Below are 24,234 nucleotides of genomic sequence, written 5' to 3'. Positions count from 1 at the left end.
TGCTGAAGATTTGAAGGATGTATCAGATAATGCGGAAGTACTGAATCGATTTGGGAAGGAAAGATCTTTATTTCACAACTTGGCTAAAAGCAGGTTCAAATGGCTCTGAGCACTATGGGACTCAACTGCTGTGGTCATCAGTCCCCTAAAACTTAGAACAACTTAAACCTAACTAACCTAAGGACATCACACACATCCATGCCCGAGGCAGGATTCGAATCTGCGACCGCAGCAGCAGTGCGGCTCCGGACTGGAGCGCCTAGAACCGCACAGCCACCACGGCCGAACGAAAAGCAGGGATCGTGTGTCAGGACACATCATGAGGAATTAAGGAACAGTAATGGATGGAAGGTGGGTGAGGGCAAGAGGGGAAAAACAGTAGAGAAAGATCGCGATTTAAATATGATGCAATGGTGCAAGTGGCAGCAAGTTGGAGCAGTTATGTAGAGATAACGGACTTGTTGGATTAGAGTTCTCTAATGAAGTCTTCTGTTGCCACCAGTCATCAGAATGATTTGATTCAGACTTCTTGGACTGTGCACACGTCTCCATTTGCACTAAACGTTTTCGGGTATATGATGCATGTATCTCAATATCTGTCCTACCCTACAGCTTTTGCACTCTAATACCAAGGATGTTCTGTCCTACTACCGTAACACTTCTTCCACCACCCTGTTTTAGTTAACATTTTCCACGTACTCCTTTCGTCGTCGTTTCTGCAGCTAAGCTACTCATTTTTTATCTTATCATACAATTTTCATCATTCTTGTGTTAAATTACACCTCAAACAAATCGACTCTCTCCTTTTCTGGTTCAGAAATGAAAATATAATTGGGTGACAAAAATTGTCAGAGGTGAAAATTCCTGTGTAGAAGTTTTATAATGCAACTTTGCAATAGTTATAATACACTAAGCATTTTCTAGTATGATAAAACACTGAGGAGCAGCCAGTATCTCGGCTTTCGGCAGTTGTTTTGAGCTTTTGCAAAGAGGAGCCAACTTGTGAAGTCGAGGTATCGCATCAAAAGTGAGGTGTGGACGGAAATGTGTCTGCAAAAATGTATTACGCTCTTTGGAACGTTCATGCAAGACGTGCCAACTTTCAGTAAAATTCTGAAAATTGAAGGATAGGTGGCAGTGAACTAATTATTTATCAAATTGTATCATACTGACCTTCACCATCATTTCATTTGTGTGCCAGACGGCATCATTTGTTATGCAAATTATCTACGGAATTAACAGGGGCGGTTTCAGGAGAAAGCGACACAAGTCGACGCTTGGTGTGCCAGGCTGAGAGGGGCGCCACAGCAGTGAAAATGGAGTGCAGGACCGTTAAATCAGTAGCGGGCGCTTGCGGCGCCCCTGTCTCCCAAACAGAGGACCTGTATACTATGCATATCACAATTGGTAGCAGAAAGTGACATTGATGAGAATGCACGAGGGAAAATGGGGGAGAGGGGGCAGACGCGCCTAGTGACTAGTCGCTTGTGTGGAAAAGTCTTCTCGAATCGTCCCTGGGAATTACCACAACAACTGCACCAAACAACGAATTGCCGCAGTAAGCAACAAGTTGCTAGGAAGAGATGATCCTGTACAACAATGAAGGACGTGACTGCAAACAGTTCTAATTGTCAGTCGATACAATTAGGTCACCCAGCTTTTACAAGGTATGCAACGCTACTTTTAGAGCAGTTCGGACTCATTCTGCATGTCATGAGAAGATGAAATTAAATTAAAATTAGGGTCACCGACTCAGCCATATTCGGCCACAAGTAAAGTACTATGTAATGCAATGGTCTGTTTTAACAATTACAGTATATTAATTCCTGTATGAAGTTTCTGATACCGTAGAGGCTTCGCTAGTATGAAAAATCCGGAACTAATGGTAAAGCGAACATCGCCAGCTGCAGAATACTGCGTAGACACCTAACCTCAATGACTGATGGACCTCTTACTGATGCTTTGGTTTCCCTCCGTCTGAAATGCACTGAATGTTGACACGGCCATTCATCAGAGACATTTCGCTTTCACTGACAGATCAGTATCAGCGATCATACTGTAATTAATAAAAGTACATTATACTGTTCGTTATTCTGATTATTGTAGAGTGTGGCAGTATCGCTTAAGGAAGACGTATTTCGCACAATAGAGACAATACTCTCAGAGTTTTATCCTCCTTTTTAAATATGTTGATGCCGCTTCCTTCGTGTTAACAAGAGCACGAATTTAATTTGCTTCGCACACATTCGCAAGGCTCTTTTCTTTGAAAGTTTCTGAGCCCACAACGCTTCGTTGATTTGAATCTGTATGTCATACGATGAAAGTGTTCTTAAGAAAAGTTAGTCGTAAGTTCATAATGATAAGAAGAAGAGAAAGTCACATCCCCTCATAATCTTTACAGGATAATCAGGGCTGGTAATGGAAAACAAAAACAAGTAAATCGTGTCTAGCTAATGAGTGCCTCAGTTCGGTGTAAAAATAATTATAGCTACTGAAGAGAAGGGCCGTCTAAATAATTCTCCTGCACTTTATTATGTCTGATTTACAGTCCATGAGTCTTGATATTATTCATAACTAAGAGTTTAGATCAAAATCATTGGACAATGGTACAGAATTTGTGCTGCCAGTAAATGCGATGACAGGCGGTGACGCCGCGTCTTCGAAAGGTGAGCTCCACTAGCTTAGCACGACGGCTGAGCAAACGAATTCCTCCCGTCGCTAGTGTAATGGCGAACTGGAAACATTGTAGAATGCGTTTTGCAACTACACGACAGTAAATTTACCTGCCGCTGTGGTTCATAATTGTCGTGCTAATTTCACTTGATATTTCGTTGTCATTTGAGATGAATAATCTGAAAGATTCTGACTGATGGCGTAACAACGGACTGTCAAATTCATTATTTGATTGAAGGAGGGCCATTCCACACAGAGTCAATAACTAATCTCGTATCTAACTTTATGAATCACTCCGTTAATCAACAATACCACAGGTAGGGCCTAATAGTGCGATCTAGCTAGCTCAGTGGCTACATGGCCCCCTTCTGCAGGGGAACGCTACGTTACCCCACCGTTCTCATATCGCAAGGAGACTAAATACTCTACTGGCCATTAAAATTGCTACACCACGAAGATGACGTGTTACAGACACGAAATGTAACCGACAGGAAGAAGGTGCTGTGATATGCTGTGATATGTGGACCAGCTACAAATGGGCCATTCGTAGCTGCAGTTTATGGCGGATCACGGCCCATCGAACATAGGCCGGTGTGAGGTGGAGGTTACACCATTAAGTTAAGTAGTGTTTTAGACTTTGTACACATGTACTGTTTGTGATTTCCCTTTTTTCGTTTATAAATGTTTAGCTATGGTGTTATTTTAATCACTGACAAAGGTCTTCATAGCCACTTGTGGGTTTTATTGTTCTGAAGAAGGTGTAGTTATCTACGCTGAAACCTAGGTTAGCGCTAGGTGCTTTTTACGCAATCGAGGCGGGTTTCTATTTTTTTAATATATTAACCAGCGATTGCTGACGCGCTGCGAAGTTGAAGGTTCTTAGATCTGTGTATGATGCACTGGTGACAGTGGTCCCTCTAGACACGCAATGTTCCAAAATGACGCCTTTTTCGTCCCAAAAGAGAGTCAGCGTAACCTTCCCTGCTGATGGTTCTGTTCGAAACTTATTTGGTTTTGGTGATGAGGAATGGCGCCATTCCTTGCTCGCTTTCTTCGGTTCCGGTTGGTGGAAGTGAACCCAGGTTTCGTCCTCAGTAACGATTCTTGCTAGGAATCCACCACCTTCTCGTTCAAAGCGCCGAAGAAGTTCTTCACAAGCATGAACACGTCGTTCTCTCATTTGTGGCATCAGCTACCATGGCACCCATCTTACAGACACTTTGTGAAACTGGATCACATCATGTACAATGTGGTGTGCTGACCCATGACTAATCTGTAAACATGCTGCAGAGTCATTCAGTGTCACTCGATGGTTTTCCTTCACTATGGCTTCAACTGCTGCAATGTTCTGTGGAGTCACAACTCGTTGTGCCTGACCTGGACGAGGAGCGTCTTTCACTGAAGTCACACCATTTGCGAACTTCTTACTCCATTCGTAGACTTGCTGCTGTGACAAACATGCATCACCGTACTGAACCTTCATTCGTCGATTCAATAGGTTTCACTCCTTCACTACGCAGAAACCGAATAACTGAACGCTGTTCTTCCCTGGTGCAAGTCGCAAGTGGGGCGGCCATCTTTATACCGATACTGCGATGGTATGTGTGCATCTGCAATATGCTGCCACCTACAGGCCATTCTGCACGCTGTTTGTAGCACGCTTACCAACTTACAGGATAACGGCGCGGAATTTCGATTTGTTATTACGTATTTAAGGTTTTCATTTGACTCACCCTCGCAGTTACGATACAAGATAACCATGGAAACTTGAGAAGTCAGAGATGGAGATGTGACAAAAGCGTTTAAGGAAGTCGTATTAATTTATAAGAAACATGAGCATAAGTGTAGTTTAGTCATTTAACGTGGACTCTTGGTTATGATTCAAATTATACGGCATCTCAGTTTCTTCCAGCACGTCAAGAACGCGAACTTTGGTCTGCTGGTGAAGTTTGCTTCATACGGCTCGCACTCTTATAGCTGCTACAAATTTTATTAGCGTACTACGACAATGGCTCGGCGTAAGTTCATGTGCTAGATCACAATTCTCTACACGTTCTCTAAGTACATCTGTATTCCACAGAAAGCTATAGGAATTAACTTAATGTGACAGGCAATACTATTTGCTGGTTGCGTCAGACACGACTATTTGTGTCTGTTGGACGAGCAGCGTCGGCGTCTCGTGCAGGCGTAGCGTCGGATCTCTGTACTGCTGACTCGGGGAGATGGCGGCCGTGACTGCGATGTCGCAACTGCTGAGGAGGCGTCCTCCGTAGATCACCGCATCGGGATGCTCGCGTCGCTCTGTAACTCTGCGACTAGAGGACGACTGGCGACCTCCCTCCTCACTTCTACTTCCCTCCTCTTGCTTGGTTCCTGCTGTACACTGTAAAGGGCTGCTCTGGCTATTCACAGCACCTGATCTACCTTGAAAGCTCAAACCGATTCGATCTAAAACTATATTTACTATTTTTCCTAAGATAAAATCTTATCTTTAATACTCTGAGGCACATTACTTCATAGTTCAGGTACTCAGTCAGGTATCGAAGCCCGGACCCCCACATCTGCCACCAGTCTATATGTCATAATACGGGGTGGGTCAAAAGATACTTACACTACTGGCCATTAAAATTGCGACACCACGAAAATGACGGGCTTCAGACGCGAAATTTAACCGACAGGAAGAAGATTTTGTGATATGCAAATGATTAGCTTTTCAGAGCATTCACACAAAGTTGGCGCTGGTGGCGACACCTGCGACGTGCTGACATGAGGAAAGTTTCCAAACGATTTCTCATACAAAAAAAGCAGTTAACAAGCGTTGTCTGGTGAAATATTGTTGTGATACCTCGCGTAAGGTGGAGAAATGCCTACCAAGGTCGGATTGTAGCCTATCGCGATTGCGGTTTATCGTATCGCGACAATGCTGCTCGCGTTGGTTCAGATCCAATGACTGTTGGCAGAATATGGAATCGGTGGGTTCAGGAGGGTATTACGGAACGCCGTGCTGGATCCCAATGGCCTGGTATCACTGGCAGTCTAGATGACAGGTATCTTATCCGCATGGCTGTAACAGATCGTGCAGCCACGTCTCGATCCCTGAGTCAACAGATGGGGACGTTTGCAAGACAACAACCATCTACACCAACAGTTCGACGACGTTTGCAGCAGCACAGACAATCAGCTCGGAGAACTATGGCTGCGGTTACCCTTGATGCTGCACCACAGACAGGAGCGCCTGCGATGGTGTACTCAACGACGAACCTGGGTGCACGAATGGCAAAACGTCATTTTTTCGGGTGAATCCAGGTTCTGTTTATAGCATCATGATGGTCGCATCCGAGTTTGACGACATCGCGGTGAACGCACATTGGAAGCGTGTATTCCTCATCACCATACTAGCGCATCGCCCGGCGTGATGGAATGGGGTGCCATTGGTTATACATCTCGGTCACCTCTTGTTCGCATTGACGGCACTTTGAACAGTGGACGTTACATTTCAGATGTGTTACGACCCGTGGCTCTACCCTTCATTCGATCCCTGCGAAACCCTACATTTCAGCAGTATAATGCACGACCGCATGTTGCCTGTCCAGTACGGGCCTTTCTGGATGCAGAAAATGTTTGACTACTGCCCTGGCCAGCACATGCTCAGATCTATCACCAATTGAAAACGTCTGGCCAATGGTGGCCGTGCAACTGGCTCGTCACAATACGCCTGTCACTACTCTGGTATCGTGTTGAAGCTGCATGGGCAGCTGTACCTATACACGGCATCCAAGCTCTGTTTGACTGAATGCCCAGGCGTATCAAGGCCGTTATTACGGCCAGAGATGGTTGTTCTGGGTACTGATGTCTCAGGATCTATCCACCCAAATTGAGTGAAATTGTAACCACATGTCAGTTCTGGTATAATATATTTGTCCAATGAATACCCGTTTATCATCTGCATTTCTTCTTCGTGTAGCAATTTTAATGGCCAGTAGTGTATTTTGAAGCTCACACTCAAATCAGAGGTGACGCAGAATTTGAGGACATCCGTCCGAAGCACGCAATCGGCTGCGTGCAGCAGTGAGACGGGGAGCTGAGATTTTTCGGGCCTCTGTGGTTGGTACAAATTTGACGACTATCAGGCTGTGGAGATAGACATGGTGGTGATACGAAAATGAGACTCTGGACTGACTTACTGGTCTGCTATTAACGGTTCAACGCGTATTTAAACTGGAAGTGAAAAAGAGCACAGACACTGGTTGATATAAACGACTCCTGAGACCCAGTTAACGTAACGCAGAGACGACTACTGTAACCCCACGCTATTACACTGAAGCGCCAAGGAAACGGCAGGGGTGGCCCAGCAGTTGTAGGCGTTACAGTGTGGAACCGTGGGACCGCGCAGTGGTTAGCACACTGGACTCGCATTCGGGAGGACGACGGTTCAATCCCGTCTCCGGCCACCCTGATTTAGGTTTTCCGTGATTTCCCTAAATCGTTCCAGGCAAATGCCGGGATGGTTCCTTTGAAAGGGCACGGCTGATATCCTTCACAATCCTTCCCTAACCCGAGCTTGTGCTCCGTCTCTAATGACCTCGTTGTCGACGGGACGTTAAACACTAACCACCACCACCACCGTGGGACCGCTACGGTCGCAGGTTCGAATCCTACCTCGGGCACGGATGTGCGTGATGTCCTTAGATTAGTTAGGTTTAAGTAGTTCTAGGGGACTCGTGACCTAAGAAGTTAAGTCCCATAGTGCTCAGAGCCATTTGAACCATTTGGAAACTGATAAAGCCATGCTTACAGAGATACAGGGTGTTTCAAAAATGACCGGTATATTTGAAACGGCAATAAAAACTAAACGAGCAGCGATAGAAATACACCGTTTGTTGCAATATGCTTGGGACAACAGTACATTTTCAGGCGGACAAACTTTCGAAATAACAGTAGTTACAATTTTCAACAACAGATGGCGCTGCAAGTGATGTGAAATATATAGAAGACAACGCAGTCTGTGGGTGCGCCATTCTATACGTCGTCTTTGTGCTGTAAGCGTGTGCTGTTCACAACGTGCAAGTGTGCTGTGGACAACATGGTTTATTCCTTAGAACAGAGGATTTTTCTGGTGTTGGAATTCCACTGCCTAGAACACAGTGTTGTAGCAACAAGACGAAGTTTTCAACGGAGGTTTAATGTAACCAAAGGACCGAAAAGCGATATAATAAAGGATCTGTTTGCAAAATTTCAACGGACTGGGAACGTGACGGATGAACGTGCTGGAAAGGTAGGGCGACCGCGTACGGCAACCACAAAGGGCAACGCGCAGCTAGTGCAGCAGGTGATCCAACAGCGGCCTCGGGTTTCCGTTCGCCGTGTTGCAGCTGCGGTCCAAATGACGCCAACGTCCACGTATCGTCTCATGCTCCAGAGTTTACACCTCTATCCATACAAAATTCAAACGCGGCAACCCCTCAGCGCCGCTACCATTGCTGCACGAGAGACATTCGCTAACGATATAGTGCACAGGATTGATGACGGCGATATGCATGTGGGCAGCATTTGGTTTACTGACGAAGCTTATTTTTACCTGGATGGCTTCGTCAATAAACAGAACTGGCGCATATGGGGAACCGAAAAGCCCCATGTTGCAGTCCCATCGTCCCTGCATCCTCAAAAAATACTGGTCTGGGCCGCCATTTCTTCCAAAGGAATCATTGGCCCATTTTCCAGATCCGAAACGATTACTGCATCACGCTATCTGGACATTCTTCGTGAATTTGTGGCGGTACAAACTGCCTTAGACGACACTGCGAACACCTCGTGGTTTATGCAAGATGGTGCCCGGCTACATCGCACGGCCGACGTCTTTAATTTCCTGAATGAATATTTCGATGATCGTGTGATTGCTTTGGGCTATCCGAAACATACAGGAGGCGGCGTGGATTGGCCTCCCTATTCGCCAGACATAAACCCCTGTGACTTCTTTCTGTGGGGACACTTGAAAGACCAGGTGTACCGCCAGAATCCAGAAACAATTGAACAGCTGAAGCAGTACATCTCATCTGCATGTGAAGCCATTCCGCCAGACACGTTATTAAAGGTTTCGGGTAATTTCATTCAGAGACTACGCCATATTATTGCTACGCATGGTGGATATGTGGAAAATATCGTACTATAGAGTTTCCCAGACCGCAGCGCCATCTGTTGTTGACAATTGTAACTACTGTAATTTCGAAAGTTTGTCTGCCTGAAAATGTACTGTTGTCCCAAGCATATTGCAACAAACGGTGTATTTCTATCGCTGCTCGTTTAGTTTGTATTGCCGTTTCAAATATACCGGTCATTTTTGAAACACCCTGTATGTAAATAGGCAGGATGCGGCGCTGCAGTTGTTAGATCGGCTACTGCTGCTACAATGGCAGATAATCAAGATTTAAGTGCGTTTGATAGTGGTGTTATAGTCCGAGCACGACCACTGGGAACCAGCTTCTAGCAGATGGGGATTTTCCCGTACGACCATTTCACGAGTGTGCCATGAAAATCAGGAATCCGGTAAAGTACATGTCCGACATCGCTGAGGCTGGAAAAAGACCCTGCAACAACGGGACTAACGACGGCTGAACAGAATCGTTCAACGTGACAGAAGTGCAAGGCTTCCCCAAATTGCTGCAGATTTCGTTGCTGGGCCATCAACAACTGTCAGTGTGCGAATCATTCAACGAAACATCATCGATATCGGTTTTCGGAGCCAAAGGCCCTCTTGCGTACCCTTCATGACTGCACGACACGAAGCTCTGCGCCTCGCCTGAGTCCGTCAACAGCGACACTGGACTGTTGATGACTGGAAACATGTTGCCTGGTCGGACGAGTCTCGTTTCAAACTGTATCCAACGGATGGACGTGTACTGGTATGAAGAAAACCTTATGAATCCATTAACCCTGCATGTCAGCAGTGGACTGTCCAAGCTGGTCGAGGCTCTGTAGTAGTGTGGGGCGTGTGCAGTTGCAATGATATGGGAGCCCTGATACGTCTAGATACGATTCTGACAGGTGATAAGCACGTAAGCATCCTGTCTGATCATCTGCATCCATTGATGTCCGTTGTGCATTCCGACGAATTGATCGTACAGGAGAATTCCCACATCATCACTACCTCGGAGATGCTGTGTCCCATCGCTGGTGCGCCGACTATAACACCACATTCAAACTCACTTAAATCTTGATAACCAGTCATTGTAGCAGCAATACCGATCTAACAACTGCGCCAGACATTTGTTGTCTTATATAGGCGTTGCCGACCGCAAGGCCGTATTCTGTCTGTTTGCAAATCTCTGTATTTGAATACGCAAGCTTATAACAGTTTCTTTGGCGCTTTTGTGTATTCGAACCTTATCCACGCCTTACTTAATGTTTTCACTTAATTGACACTGAATATAGACTATCCTTCTACAGGCTGAGACTGTTGAATCAGACACGTACTCAAAACCACAGTATATTTCTTTGCTACACGTGACAAAGCATAATGTCAGGTCCCCAATTCACTTGATTGAACCGTCTGATATTCACGAGGTGAGTAAGTGTGATATCTGACTACTCACTGTGTATACAAATCGGCAAACCCCAGAATTGTGCAACTGAACTCACATACATTAAAATTACACTAGGTAATTTTTTTCAGTATTTAACTAAACTAAAATTATATGTGTAAAAGGAAATCTGACGATGTTTAAAGAGGCCTGTTGTAAAGGACGCAAGAAACAGAACAAGTTTGTCAGCTATCGTATGTACACCTGAGAACTGCGTTATAGTCAAGGACACGAGATATGATGTTCAAAATGGTTCAAATGGCTCTGAGCACAATGGGACTTAAAATCTGAGGTCATCAGTCCCCTAGAACTACTTAAACCTAACTAACCTAAGGACATCACACACATCCGTGCACGAGACAGGATTCTAACCTGCGACCGTGGCGGTCGCGCGGTTCCAGACTGAAGCGCCAGAACCGCTCAGCCACATCAGCCGGCGATATGATGTGTCATGCAGCATAACTTGCTGTGACATTGCGAGAGAGAGAGAGAGAGACGAAGATATTGTTTATTACTCTGTGGCGGTCAGCGCTCACATAATCATTCTTAGGATATAGAGTGATTACACTCTTCCGCTGTTGTAGAAATCTGTTCCAGTGGAGCAGATTCCGTGTAGAGCTGAAAGTGGTAACCAAAGTACGGAGAAATATTCTTCGGGGCTCTGTTGCATAGCAATCAGATTGCTTTCAGTTCTGAGAAATGTCCAGGTACAATTGTGAATTTCAGTGATCCATGAAGTGACTTCTTTTCCGAAGAAAGCATCGAACTATTTCATTAGAACTGAACGCTCCCGTCGGAACTGTTCTCAAGCTGGTACTTATTATTAAATCGCAATAGAAGTATACGCTGGTTGTAGAATAACACGTGCCTTCTTGAAATGAACAATATTTTGTTGTTCTATTAACTGATTTCCTTCCATATACACATATATTTTACAATGTGAATCAAAATCTCGCAATGGCGACGATTTTTACATCACAAGACTAGGTCCCCTTAGTAAAATTACTCTTAACACGGACAAAAGCTCTATATCCTAAGAATAATTATGTGAGCGCTGAGCGCCACAGAGTAATAAACAATATCTTTGTCTCTCTCTCTCTCTCTCTCTCTCTCTCTCTCTCTCTCGCACTGTCACAGCAAGTTACGCTGCATGATACATCATAGGGAAACAAATAGATAGACAGAGAATTAAGTTTCCAGAGTGAATATTCACTCTCTGTCGGTGTCTGCACAGGTTTTAAACTTCCTGTAAAATTAAAACTGTGGGCCACACCGGGGCTCTAACCTGGGATCCTTCCCTCTCGTGAACAAATCCTCTACTGACTGAGCACCCGTGCGCTCCTCACGACCACCCCTTACAGCTTTCGAAAGCAGGAGAGCGGTAGTGGCAGAAGTGAAGCTGCAAGGGGGGTGGTCGCCAGTGGAGCTTGCATAGCTCACTCGGTAGAGGACTTACTCGCGCAAGGTAAAAATTATAGGTTCGAGACCTGATCCGACGCACTGTTTTAATCTGCCATGAAGCTGACATGGCTCTGAGCACTATGGGACTTAGCTTCTAAGGTCATCAGTCCGCTAGAACTTAGAACTACTTAAACCTAACTAACCTAAGGACATCAAACACATGCGTGCCCGAGGCAAGATTAGAACCTGCGACCGTAGCGGTCGCGCGGTTTCAGACTGTAGCTCCTGGGACCGCTCGGCCACCCCGGCCGTCCATGAAGCTGAAAATTACGTTACTTAAAGGGAGACAACTGGCAATCAGTTAGTACAGGGCAAGATGTAAACCAGTTACGCAAATGAAAAATGATAAATTTTTTGTCCGTCAAGGACAGCGGTAGATATACAAATATTGGTCTAGCGCAGTGGCTCCCAATATGAAAGTAATTATCCCCTGAGAGATAAAATGAAATTTTTTATGGGTAAAAACTAAACATGTCGATTCTGTTTCAGTAAAGAAAATAAATTTTCAAAAGATCATTACTATTATCACAATTAATATGGATTACATAATTTATCAATAATTATTTTTTCTCAGTTAGTAACATCAATGCGATGGAGGTTACAGGTTCCTCATACAGTCCACCCAGTACACACATATTTTGTGCTTTGTCCCGTACATCGCTGTTAATAAAAATGAGATATATGCGTAACAATACTAAACATCTCAAGCAAACGTCTGCTCCAAGTTATAGATAGTACCTGCAGTAATCCAGAAATTTCTTCATTACTCGCTTCGAAACAGATAAATGAATTAATTGTCAGCACGACACAGTAGTAACTACATAAGGGCTACTACAGTGCTGTACACAGCTGTATTATTATTATTATTATAGTAGCTGGACACAAAGCATTAACAGCCTGAAGTCGTCCAATTTCTGCCATTTCGGAAGTAAGGAGTGAAGCAACCAAGCGATTTATGAACAGTAAGTATAGTGCACACATCTGAACTTGTTTGGTTTTAAATGGGACTGCAGTATGAAGGCAAAGCAAGTGCCGCAATGGAGAACAGTTACTATAAGGAAAGTATGTTTCGTAGTAAGTGTCTACCCCGACTGTGGATAGTTAGCTTTCTTTTCTGAGAAGCAGTTGTGGGTAGCTCTTGCAATGCACCACGAATTCCTTCGTTATTTGTTCTGACACACGCACACGTACACAGACACACACAAAAACACGCACACACACAAACACAAACTAAATTTCATTTTTTTCATTTTAAAAATAAAAAGCAAGCAAGAAAGAAAAAATCTTTCACTCTACAGTTTAGTTGGATGCTAAAATTGGTGATAATGTGGGGGAGGATGGCAACAGACGGCAGAAGGGGTACTATCCGACCTCTGATTGCACTCAGGGGTAACGGTCTAAGAAAGGTTTGGAAACACTGGTCCAGCGTGTTACGAGAATACCCACTGCCCTTTAACCTAAAACCATAAAATTTGACAAGGAGAGCTTCTGTAAAGTTTGGAACGTAGAAGACGAGGTACTGGCGGAATTGAAGTTGTGACGACGGGGCGTGAGTCGTGGTTGGGTAGCTCAGTTGGTAGAGCACTTGCCCGCGAAAGGCAAAGATCCCGAGTTCGAGTCTCGGTGCGGCACACAGTTTCAATCTGCCAGGTAGTTTCAAAATATAAGGTTTCACAATATGCATAAAGGTAGATACGGAAATTATTAATTTGTAATTACTTCATATAAAATAATGTGTGTAGTACCCAGTACAAAGATTTGATCTCTGAGAAAGGTTCGTTCTAGCACAGTGTCCCGCACGCTGGCACCACTTACCGACATTGAGAGCCGCCAGTAAGAGCGCTGCCGTCAGAAGAGCGGTCGCCATGCTGCCGTGTTGTTGCGGTCCCAGAGCCGTCCGCCACACTCGCTGAACGGCGATGCACTGCGGCTAGCGAGCTCACGTGCCCTGGCACAGAAACAAGGATAACGGGTCGCTGACAATGCGTACACGACAAACTCGGAGAAATCGAAAAACTCGTAGTTAGGTGCTATCAAATGCGAAAGCGGGATAATGTAGCGATAAATGTGAAGGCTACTCCTAGTTAAGTCTCGAAACCTCGTTTCACGCAAAATCTTTCGTCTTTTAAATTTCTTGTTGCCTCGTATTAGTGACCTAAATCTTTGAATATTTATAAAAGCCGGATAATCATTTAACAGTTAGTATCTGTCAACGTAGATACTCTAAGATGTGGAAAACTGGTCTGAAGTTAATTTTTAGCCGATCGATCAGCTGCATGGTGATAAGCGATCCCTACACAAACGTTTGGAAGGCATACAAGAATGTTATCTGAGTGACACAAGCTTCAACATAGTCGCGAGTAGAACAATGATCCAGAAAGTGTCCAATAAATTTATTTTATTTGCGTCTATGATCCCAAAATTGGTTGGTCCTTAGACTACGATTTCGGTCAACGATGACCATCTTCAGATCTATTGATGTTGCCACTATGGCTGCATTATATTAAGAAATGCTATGAAATGGATCTGAAGATGGTCATCGCTGACCGAAACCAGTAGTCTAAGGGCCAAACGATTTTATGATCATAGACGGAAATAAAAGAAATTGACCCGAGTGTTCCATGTCGTCGGGCGACCAGTCACGTATGGTGTCAGGTAGACGTTATCTGTAACGGGCCAGGTTGTGCCGTGGTCAGACGCTGCACTCGTGTTCAGTAGTGCGACGGCTCGAATCCCCGGTCTGCCATGCACCATTAGGTTATCCGTTACTTTCTTGACTCGCTTAAAGTTAATTCCGGGATGGTTCCTTTGAAGAACAACGATCGCTTTCTCTCCCTATTCTTTCCTAATCCGAGTTTCTCCTCCGTCTCTATGACGTAGTTGTCGGCGGCACGTTCCTTCTTCCTTTGGAGCCTCGTTGGTGCATCATGGTATCTTACAAAGAGAGAATGGGACTGATTCGGAAACAATGAAGTAGAACAATAACAATGCACATAAGACGAAAACAGCAATAACTGTTATAAGCATTTACACGCGCTCAACATAGAGCTGTTACTGATTTGCCCATCATTCTCATAAACGTTCGCGCCATTACCTCAATATTCACACAAGATTTTCATCGCCTGGCGTTGCAATACATTGACGTATTTAACAGCGATCGATGTAGTGTAAATGTGAACATATTACTAAATTAAAGTGATTCGTCACTTTTTCTGTCTGTATGTGAAGGCTAATCTCAGAAACTAGTGTAGGGATTTAGAAACGGTTTTCATTAGCGTATTGACTGATTCCCTTGGACTGTGTGTGTATATACTTTATAACTGTAGTGATGGCTGGTTTGTAGCACTCTGATCATCCAGAACATTATGACCACCGGCCTACAATCGACATAAGCCCATCCAGATGATACCTGCGTCACCTGGCGGGGGACGACAGCTAGTTTGACACATGGCCAACAGATGTACTATTAGTTAGCATGCTGTCTGTCTGTACCATGCAGAAGGCGCATGATGTATCTGAGTTTGACAGAGGGCAGATTATATTAGCCCGGGGATTCGGCACGAACATTTCGGAAACTGCACGACTTGTGGGGAGTGCTGTAGGTTATATCTTCAACACGTGGCAAAACCAACGTGAAATCACATCCAGACGTTGCGGTGTTGGGTGGTCATCCGTCATCAGAGAAGTCGCACGTCGTAGGCTGGGCATGCTCGTAAAACAGGACATGCGGCGAACTGAGGCGGAAATAACATGAAGCTTTAATGTTGGCCAGAGTACCAGTGTGTTTGAACACACTACACCGAACACTCCTAACGACTGGCCTCCGAAACCGAAGACCCATGCGTGTGCCAATGTTATCACCACGACATCGGCAACCACAACTGAAATGGGCACGTGACCATCGGCACTGGACGTTGGCGCAGTGGCAGAGCGTGGCATGGGCTGATGAATCCCGGTACCTTTTTCGTTATGCAGATGGGAGGGCGTGAATGCATGGTCTTCCAGTGGAACAGCTCTTTGACTCTTGTACTGCGGGACGGAGACAAGCTGGAGGCTTCTCAGTTATGCTACGGGGAACACTCACATGGGCGTCCATGGGTCGAGTGGAGCTCATGAAAGACACAATGCCGTCGAAGAAGTATCGTACACTGGTTGCATTCCACGTACACCCCTGCATGCAGAGCTTGTTTTCCGACGTCAGTGGCGTTTTCCAGCAAGATAATGCACCATGTCACAAGGCAATGAGCGCGATAGAGTGATTCGAGGAACACAGTGGCGAATTGCAATTGATTCCCCCCCCCCCCCCCCCCCCCCAACTCGCTAGGTCTGAACCCGACCGAAGACACCTGGGATGTGACTGAACGTGGCGTCAGAGCTCATCGACAACTCCACCGTATTTACGGGGACTAAGTGGCTTGTATCTGCAGATGTGGTGTCAACTCTCTCCAGTGACCTACAAAGGCGTCATTGCCTTCATGCCACGACGCGTCGCCGCCGTTACCCATGCCAAAGGTGGACATACCGGCTATTAGGTAGGTGGTCATAATGCTCTGGCTGATCAGTGTATATGTACTGTTATATGTTCCATATTTAATTGACTGCTTGGAGTGACATCGGTTAGCAGTAATGAGAGACACAGTGGAGGGGGTATATGGCGGGAGAACGAGTGAAGTAAATAACTACAGCAGCACCAGAGAGCAACAAAGCTTTCAAATGTTCAAATGTGTGTGAATTCCTAAGGGACCAAACTTCTGAGGTCATCGGTCCCTAGACTTACACCATACTTAAAGGAGGGGCCGCACAATCCGTGACATGGCGCAATAAACCGCTCGGCCAGTCCGCGTGGCAACCAAGCATTACCGGAATCTATAAATATCTATGTACATACCATAAATTCAAATTCCTTGTAGAGATGAAAACGAGAAAGGAGAAATAAAAGAGAAGAAAGGACTAGCGAGAAGCAGTACACCTCTTCAAGCAAACGTTGGTTCACCTGGCTTCGGTGACAGTATTTCGTGAGAGTCTCTTGATATGGTTACCATGAAGACTGCAACGATCGACGAGGCAACGTGTTACCAGGCCCTCTCTACATCTACATCTACATCTACATCTACATCCATACTCCGCAAGCCACCTGACAGTGTGTGGCGGAGGGTACCCTGAGTACCTCTATCGGTTCTCCTTTCTATTCCAGTCTCGTATTGTACGTGGAAAGAAGGATTGTCGGTATGATTCTGTGTGGGCTCTAATCTCTCTGATTTTATCCTCATGGTCTCTTCGCGAGATATACGTAGGAGGGAGCAATATACTGCTTGACCCCTCGTTGAAGGTATGTTCTCGAAATTTTAACAAAAGCCCGTACCGAGTTACTGAGAGTCTCTCCTGCAGAGTTTTCCACGGGAGTTTATCTATCATCTCTGTAACGCTTTCGCGATTACTAAATGATCCTGTAACGAAGTGCGCTGCTCTCCGTTGGATCTTCTCTATCTCTTCTATCAACCCTATCTGGTACGGATCCCACACTGCTGAGCAGTATTCAAGCAGTGGGTGAACAAGCGTACTGTAACCTACTTCCTTTGTTTTCGTATTGCATTTCCTTAGGATTCTTCCAATGAATCTCAGACTGGCATCTGCTTTACCGACGATCAACTTTATATGATCATTCCATTTAAATCACTCCTAATGCCTACTCCCAGATAATTTATGGAATTAACTGCTTTGAGTTGCTGACCAGCTATTTTGTAGCTAGATGATAAGGGATCTATCTTTCTATGTATTCGCAGCACATTACACTTGTCTACATTGAGATTCAATTGCCATTCCCTGCACCATGCGTCAATTCGCTGCAGATCCTCCTGCATTTCAGTACAATTTTCTATTGTTACAACCTCTCGATACACCACAGCATCATCCGCAAAAATCCTCAGTGAACTTCCGAAGTCATCCACCAGGTCATTTATGTATATTGTGAATAGCAACGGTCCTATGACACTCCCCTGCGGCACATCTAAAATCACTCTTACTTCGGTAGACTTCTCTCCATTGAGAATGACATGCTGCCTTCTGTTATCTAGGAACTCCTCAATCCAATTGGTCTGATAGTCCATATGCTCTTACTTTGTTCATTAAAAGACTGTGGGGAACTGTATCGAACGCCTTGCGGAAGTCGAGAAACACGGCATCTACCTGTGAACCCGTGTCTATGGCCCTCTGAGTCTCGTGGACGAATAGCGCGAGCTGGGTTTCACACGACCGTCTTTTTCGAAACCCATGCTGATTCCTACAGACTAGATTTCTAGTCTCCAGAAAAGTCATTATACTCTAACATAATACGTGTTCCAAAATTCTACAGCTGATATACGTTAGAGATATAGATCTATAGTTCTGCACATCTGTTCGAAATCCCTTCTTGAAAACGGGGATGACCTGTGCCCTTTTCCAATCCTTTAGAACGCTACGCTCTTCTAGAGACCTACGGTACACCGCTGCAAGAAGGGGGGCAAGTTCCTTCGCGTACTCTGTGTAAAATCGAACTGGTATCCCATCAGGTCCAGCGGCCTTTCCTCTTTTGAGCGATTTTAATTGTTTCTCTATCCCTCTGTCGTCTATTTCGATATCTACCATTTTGTCATCTGTGCGACAATCTAGAGAAGGATCTACAGTGCAGTCTTCCACTGTGGAACAGCTTTGGAAGAAGACATTTAGTATTTTGGCCTTTAGTCTGTCATCCTCTGTTTCAGCACCATTTTGGTCACAGAGTGTCTGGACATTTTGTTTTGATCCACCTACCGCTTTGACATAAGACCAAAATTTCTTACGATTTTCAGCCAAGTCAGTACCTAGAACTTTACTTTCGAATTCATTGAACGCCTCTCGCATAGCCCTCCTCACACTATATTTCGCTTCGCGTAATTTTTGTTTGTCTGCAGGGCTTTGGCTATGTTTACGTTTGCTGTGAAGTTCCCTTTGCTTCCGCAGCAGTTTTCTAACTCGGTTGTTGTACCAAGGTGACTCTTTTCCATCTCTTACGATCTTGCTTGGCACTTACTCATCTAACGCATATTGTACGATGGTTTTGAATTTTGTCCACTGATCCTCAACACTATCTGTCCTTGAGACAGAACTTTTGCGTTGAGCCGTCAGGTACTCAGTAATCCGCGTATTGTCACTTTTGATAAACAGAAAAATCTTCCTACCTTTTTTAATATTTCTATTTACGGCTGAAATCATCGATGCAATAACCGCTTTATGATCGCTGATTCCCTGTTCTGCATTAACTGTTTCAAATAGTTCGGGTCTGTTTGTCACCAGAAGGTCTAATATATTATCGCCACGAGTCGGTTCTCTGTTTAACTGCTTAACAATGGCTTGAAGAGCGGAATCAGAAACCCTCTCTGCTGGTGTTTGAATAACAGGGTTCTTTTTCTGCCTTGTAGTCCACGACATTGGTTGGTTAAAGGCTATGGGAAGAAAACCTCGATACCAGATTACCTGGTCCTTCAAGATGTGGCGATGGGCTTTAACCCTATCTGACAGAAAAAGTCTCACGTTGCAGGAACAGACTATAATCGTTGAATGGTGGACGGATCTAAAGATATATGACAACGCTTACGGAAAGTGCATGGAATATACAAGGCTTAGGAGTAAAACAAACTGAAATACTAAATAAAATGGAAAGGATAAATGTGGATGAAGTTCTATTCAGCGAAACGAGGGAGAAACACTAAAGTACTATATCAATTTATAGATTGATGCACCACAATATAGTGGAACCTTGATACTCATTATATTGAAATGGTTCAAGCAAGTGCCACTGATAGAATATATAAGCGGACTACATGATTTATGGACAATCTGCTAGTATAGTAGGAGTATATGCAATAAATGACAATGAGCTTTGCAACGCGAAGAATAATTTCTTAATGAACTTGGGCGTTTAAACAGTAGGAGTGGCTGCAAACACACAGATGTTGTTGGATGCTACACAACGTAGCATCCCCAAAAACATACGTTTCTCATATTAGGTGCAGTGTGCTGCCTCCTACTGCCAGGTACTCCATATCATCGACCTCAGCAGTCATTAGACGTCGTGAGAGAGCAGAATGGGACGCTCCGCCGAACACACGGAATCGAACGTGGTCAGGTGACTGGGTGTCACTTCTGTCATACGTCGATACGCGATGTTTTCACACTCCTCAACATCCCTAGATCCACTGTTTCCGATGTGATAGTGAAGTGGAAACATCAAAGGACACGTACAGCACAAAATTGTACAAGCCGACCTCGTCTGTTGATTGAGGGAGACCAGCGACATTTGAAGAGGGTCCTAATGTGTAATAGGCAGACATCTATCCAGACTATCACGCAGGAATTCCACACTACATCAGGATCCACTGCAAGTACTATGACAGTTACGCGGGAGGTGTGAAAACTCCATGATCGAGCGGCTGCTCATCAGTCACACATTACGCCGGTAAATGCGAAACGACGCCTCGTTTGGTGTAAGGAGCGTAAACATTGGACTATTGAACAGTGGATCAAAGTTGTGTGGAGTGCCAAATCACGGTACACAATGTGGCGATCCGATGGCAGGGTGTGGCTATGTCGAATGACCGGTGAACGTCATCTGCCAGTGTGCGTCGCGCCAACAGAGAAATTTGGAGGCGGTGGTGTTATGGTGTGGTCGTGTTTTTCATGGAAGGGAGTACACCCCCTGTTTTTCGTGGCACTATCACAGCACACGCCTACACCGATGTTTTAAGTACCTTCTTGTTTCCCACTGTGGAAGAGCAGTTCGGAGATGGCGATTGCATCTTTCGACACGATCGAACACCTGTTCATAATGCACGGCCTGTGGGGGAATGGTTACACGACAATAACATCCCTGTAATGGACTGGCGTGCACCTGAATCCTATAGGATACCTTTGGGATATTTTGTAACGTCGACTTCGTGCCTCTCCTCATAGCAGCAACCCGTGAAGAACAGGCTGCCATTCCCCAAGAAATCTTCCAGCACCTGGTTGAACGTATGCCGGCGAGAGTGGAAGCTGTCATCAAGGCTAAGGGTGGACCAACACTATACTGAATTCCAGCGTTACCGATGGAGGGCGCCATGAACTTGTATGTCATTTTAAGCCAGATGTCCGGATACTTTTGATCATATAGTGTATTTAGACTAATTAGTAAATAAGAGTGTTCACAGAGTAAAACAGATATGTAGGAAATATGAATGTGTAGTTGCAGAATTCTTTTTTTCTAATCAAGAAAATACTCTTTTATACTTGGAAGGATCCACGAATGAGATGTTAGATACTCTATGACTTTGAACGGAGAGTGAGAATTGGAAAAGTACTTAGGCAACCTGAATGTGGAAGTAAGTACCGTATGCTAACATGGAAAATCATTTACGTCTTCAAAGTAATGAGATCTGCTCTAATAAAATGCAGAAATGAGACATTACTGCAGGACCCCATATTTAAAGCAGATGTCAGTATACCAAAATAGAACGTGTAAAAAGCTGTTTCCCGATAGGAGGGGTACTCCAGCGCAGTTATATGATAACGTTAAGAGCTATGTCTCCCAAGCAGCCACAAAAGCTTGAACTAAGAAGAAACAAATATGTGGGTTGCTTGACGGCTGATGGTAGGACTGTCAGGATCTGTGGGCATACAGTTAGTTAGAATGGTTGAAACGAAAACCAGGTGTTTTCATTATAAAACTAGCATATTCTCCAGGTTTATTCCTAATAGTTAAGGGATACATCAGTACCAACAGTCTGCGTTGACATGGTGTCGAAAATGATATGAAATGAATCTCTGTTCAGGTTGAGAGCTGGCTGCAAGAGAGGTAGAGCTCAAGGCCCCACAGCACTCTCCATCCGGCACCCGGCCCTCACGTGACCATAATCAACTCTTTGATCGCTGGGCTGCTTCCGCCGACGTTCGTTTGAGAAGCGTTACCTCATCTGCGATGCTTAAAGTAAGCGTCGCCTCTTCAACAATGCCGAGTTGGTACAGGCTCGTGAACAGTCTGTGCGGCGATGGTGGCATCCTGCTAGTATCCGGTGCCAACTAGCATAAACCGCGCCACCGCTCGCAAGAAAATTTAGTCTTTTCCAATGAAAAATAAAAACTCTGCTTGAAATAAATCTATTTTCCATACAGCTTGACGGCTCACCTGAACAGCGCCTCCCCCTTCCGCATGAACAAAGAATCTGGCCCGAATAAGGAGACAATTTGACAACTGTTGAGAGAGTCGCTCCTTTGGACAGGCGGCGTTTACCGGGAAAACTATTCAGTAAGGGAGCGTGCATCAAATTTCAGTTCCTTTTACAAATAAGAGTGGGTCTTTGTACGATATAAAATAGATAGTAATACAATAACAGCCACGAAACTGACGAGGCGTGTAGGTGGTGCGGAGGTTTGCGGCGAGAGGACGACGCCGAGTGCATTGGCGGAGTACGGACACCGACAACGACAGCACTTGGGCTGCCGAGTAGAGATGGCCGGCGCGGTGGCCAGGCCTCGTGTGTTACTGCAGGCAGCCCTGAAATACTCCATCGAAGGGACGCATCAGTTGGGGTCCGGGAGGCGGATTTCAAAAGAGGGACGAACTGACCAGTTTGACAATAGCTCTAGAGGTCACTAGACACGTTAGCACCTAATGTTACTGCATATTTAACAATAAAGATTAATACATTCAATAAAATATGAAGTGTACTGTGCTGGATGATCATCTACTTGATAAGTTACCTTCCAATAGGAACGTGGGTTCACTCAGGACTGTGATAAGATTCAGAAATGATACTGGGCATCAATCAGTCGTCTTTTTTTTTTTTTTGCTCGTTTTATTCGGCAAATCTACATTTCGGCTAGAGCCTATCCAATATCAATTTTAAAATATACATGAATTACATGGTCAGGTGATACTATAAAAAGTTACGTGGCCGAAACTATGTGGCTTATACATTAGATTACATACCACTATTTCGTACTATCAATGCATGTCAAACCCCTGTTGTTCGGGTGTTTGTCTGTTCTTTGAAGACTACTGTATAATGAAGGTAGGTTTTGTGGAGAACACATCGATTGGCTGTATGGCGCCCTCTATATGAACTACGTAAGATATAACACTCAACGGAAAGCAGTCTCTCGTAAAAAAATTCAAACTTGCATGGGATAACATAAAATACAAGTAAAATTATTTAGCTGTTGTCTGACTTATTTCCACATTTAATAGTAAACATAGAAAATATAAAAAATACAAAAAAATTAAGATTCACTCCTTTTGAGAAAATTGTTTTCTTATTCTTTAAAACACTTATCTAACGTCAGATTGGTAAAACTTGTTGCTGGGAAGCAGTGAAGGGTTTGACCCAGGAGGAACGAAGGACTTTTTTTGAGTCAATTGTTTTGTTATTCTTTAAAATACATATTGAAAACATCAGATTGGTAAAACTTGTTTTAAAATAACTTGTTGCTGGGAAGCAGTGAAGAGTTTGAACCAGGAGGAACGAAGTAGCGTCTTTTTTTTTTTCCTTCATTGATTTTTGAATCTCCCCGAAGGGGGCGGGCTCGCAGCAGCTTATTACGCTGCTCTTCAGCCTACAGAATTTTTAAAACATAAGAAGAAGATAATAAATAATAAAAGCAGGCGATAAAACGGTGACTTAAATTGTAAAACCGTGGAAAATTGTGGAAAGGTAAAACATATAACAAAAGGTTGGCGATCCTAATAAAATACATAGGAAGCAAACAGGTAAAATAGTAGACAGACAATGAAAAGAAACACGGCGACAGTCTGGTTTCTGTTCGCAAGAGATATAAAAATCACAACCAGCGACGGTATGATTTCCGTTCACAACACTTCGGAAAAGATGCGCAACATTTAACACTCAATGGAAACATTGCACTAAACCGTCGGCACGAAAATGACACACACCCAAGTGACATATGAGGGGTTGAGGGGGGGGGGGGGGGACCTGGACAGATGAGGAGAAAAAATGGGGTGGAGAGGAAAACCGAAATAGGGCAGGGCAGACACAAGAGGAAATGCGGAATGCGAAAGGAATCGAGAGAGAGAAGGGAGGCAGAGAGAGGGTAGGTGGAGAAAAAACAGGATGGAAGGGGGGAAGAGGGATCCTGGATAAAGGACAGAGGAAGGGAGGGGGAGGTGAGGATCAGAGTTGATAGGAGGGACAAATGGTGGGAGAGAGGGCAACATCCGGGAGGGGGAGTCAACGGAAGCCACCTTGGGAGAGGAGATGAAGGGTATAGAGATGGAGGGTAGGGTTGACACAATGGTGAAAACACGGCAGAGGCCAGGTGTTGGAGAGCAGGGGAGCAACCAGGGGATGAGGGGGATCAAGGTGGCGGGAGGTGTAGAGTATGCGGATACGTTCGAGGAATAGGAGCAGATGGGAGAAAGGAATCAGGCCGTAAAGAATCTGTGTGGGGGATGGGAGGCGTATACAGAAGGCAAGGCGGAGTGCATGGCGCTCGAGGATCTGAAGGGACTTATAGA

General features: G+C 44.7%; 1 protein-coding gene across 1 annotated transcript in view; it reads right to left on the bottom strand.

Moving 5' to 3' along the window:
- LOC126335892 (lysosomal acid glucosylceramidase-like) overlaps positions 1-13,578 on the bottom strand; it is a 126,522-nt gene extending 112,944 nt beyond the window's left edge. Inside the window, exon 1 of the mRNA XM_049999363.1 lies at positions 13,527-13,578. Within this exon, the coding sequence (XP_049855320.1) occupies positions 13,527-13,578 (52 nt within the window). The remainder of the gene's footprint in view (positions 1-13,526) is intronic.
- Between the last annotated feature and the right edge of the window lie 10,656 nt (positions 13,579-24,234).

The sequence above is a fragment of the Schistocerca gregaria genome, chromosome 2 (assembly GCF_023897955.1).
Source record: "Schistocerca gregaria isolate iqSchGreg1 chromosome 2, iqSchGreg1.2, whole genome shotgun sequence".
Classification (NCBI taxonomy): Eukaryota; Metazoa; Arthropoda; class Insecta; order Orthoptera; family Acrididae; genus Schistocerca; species Schistocerca gregaria.
This window is presented reverse-complemented; position numbering and strand designations above follow the sequence as displayed.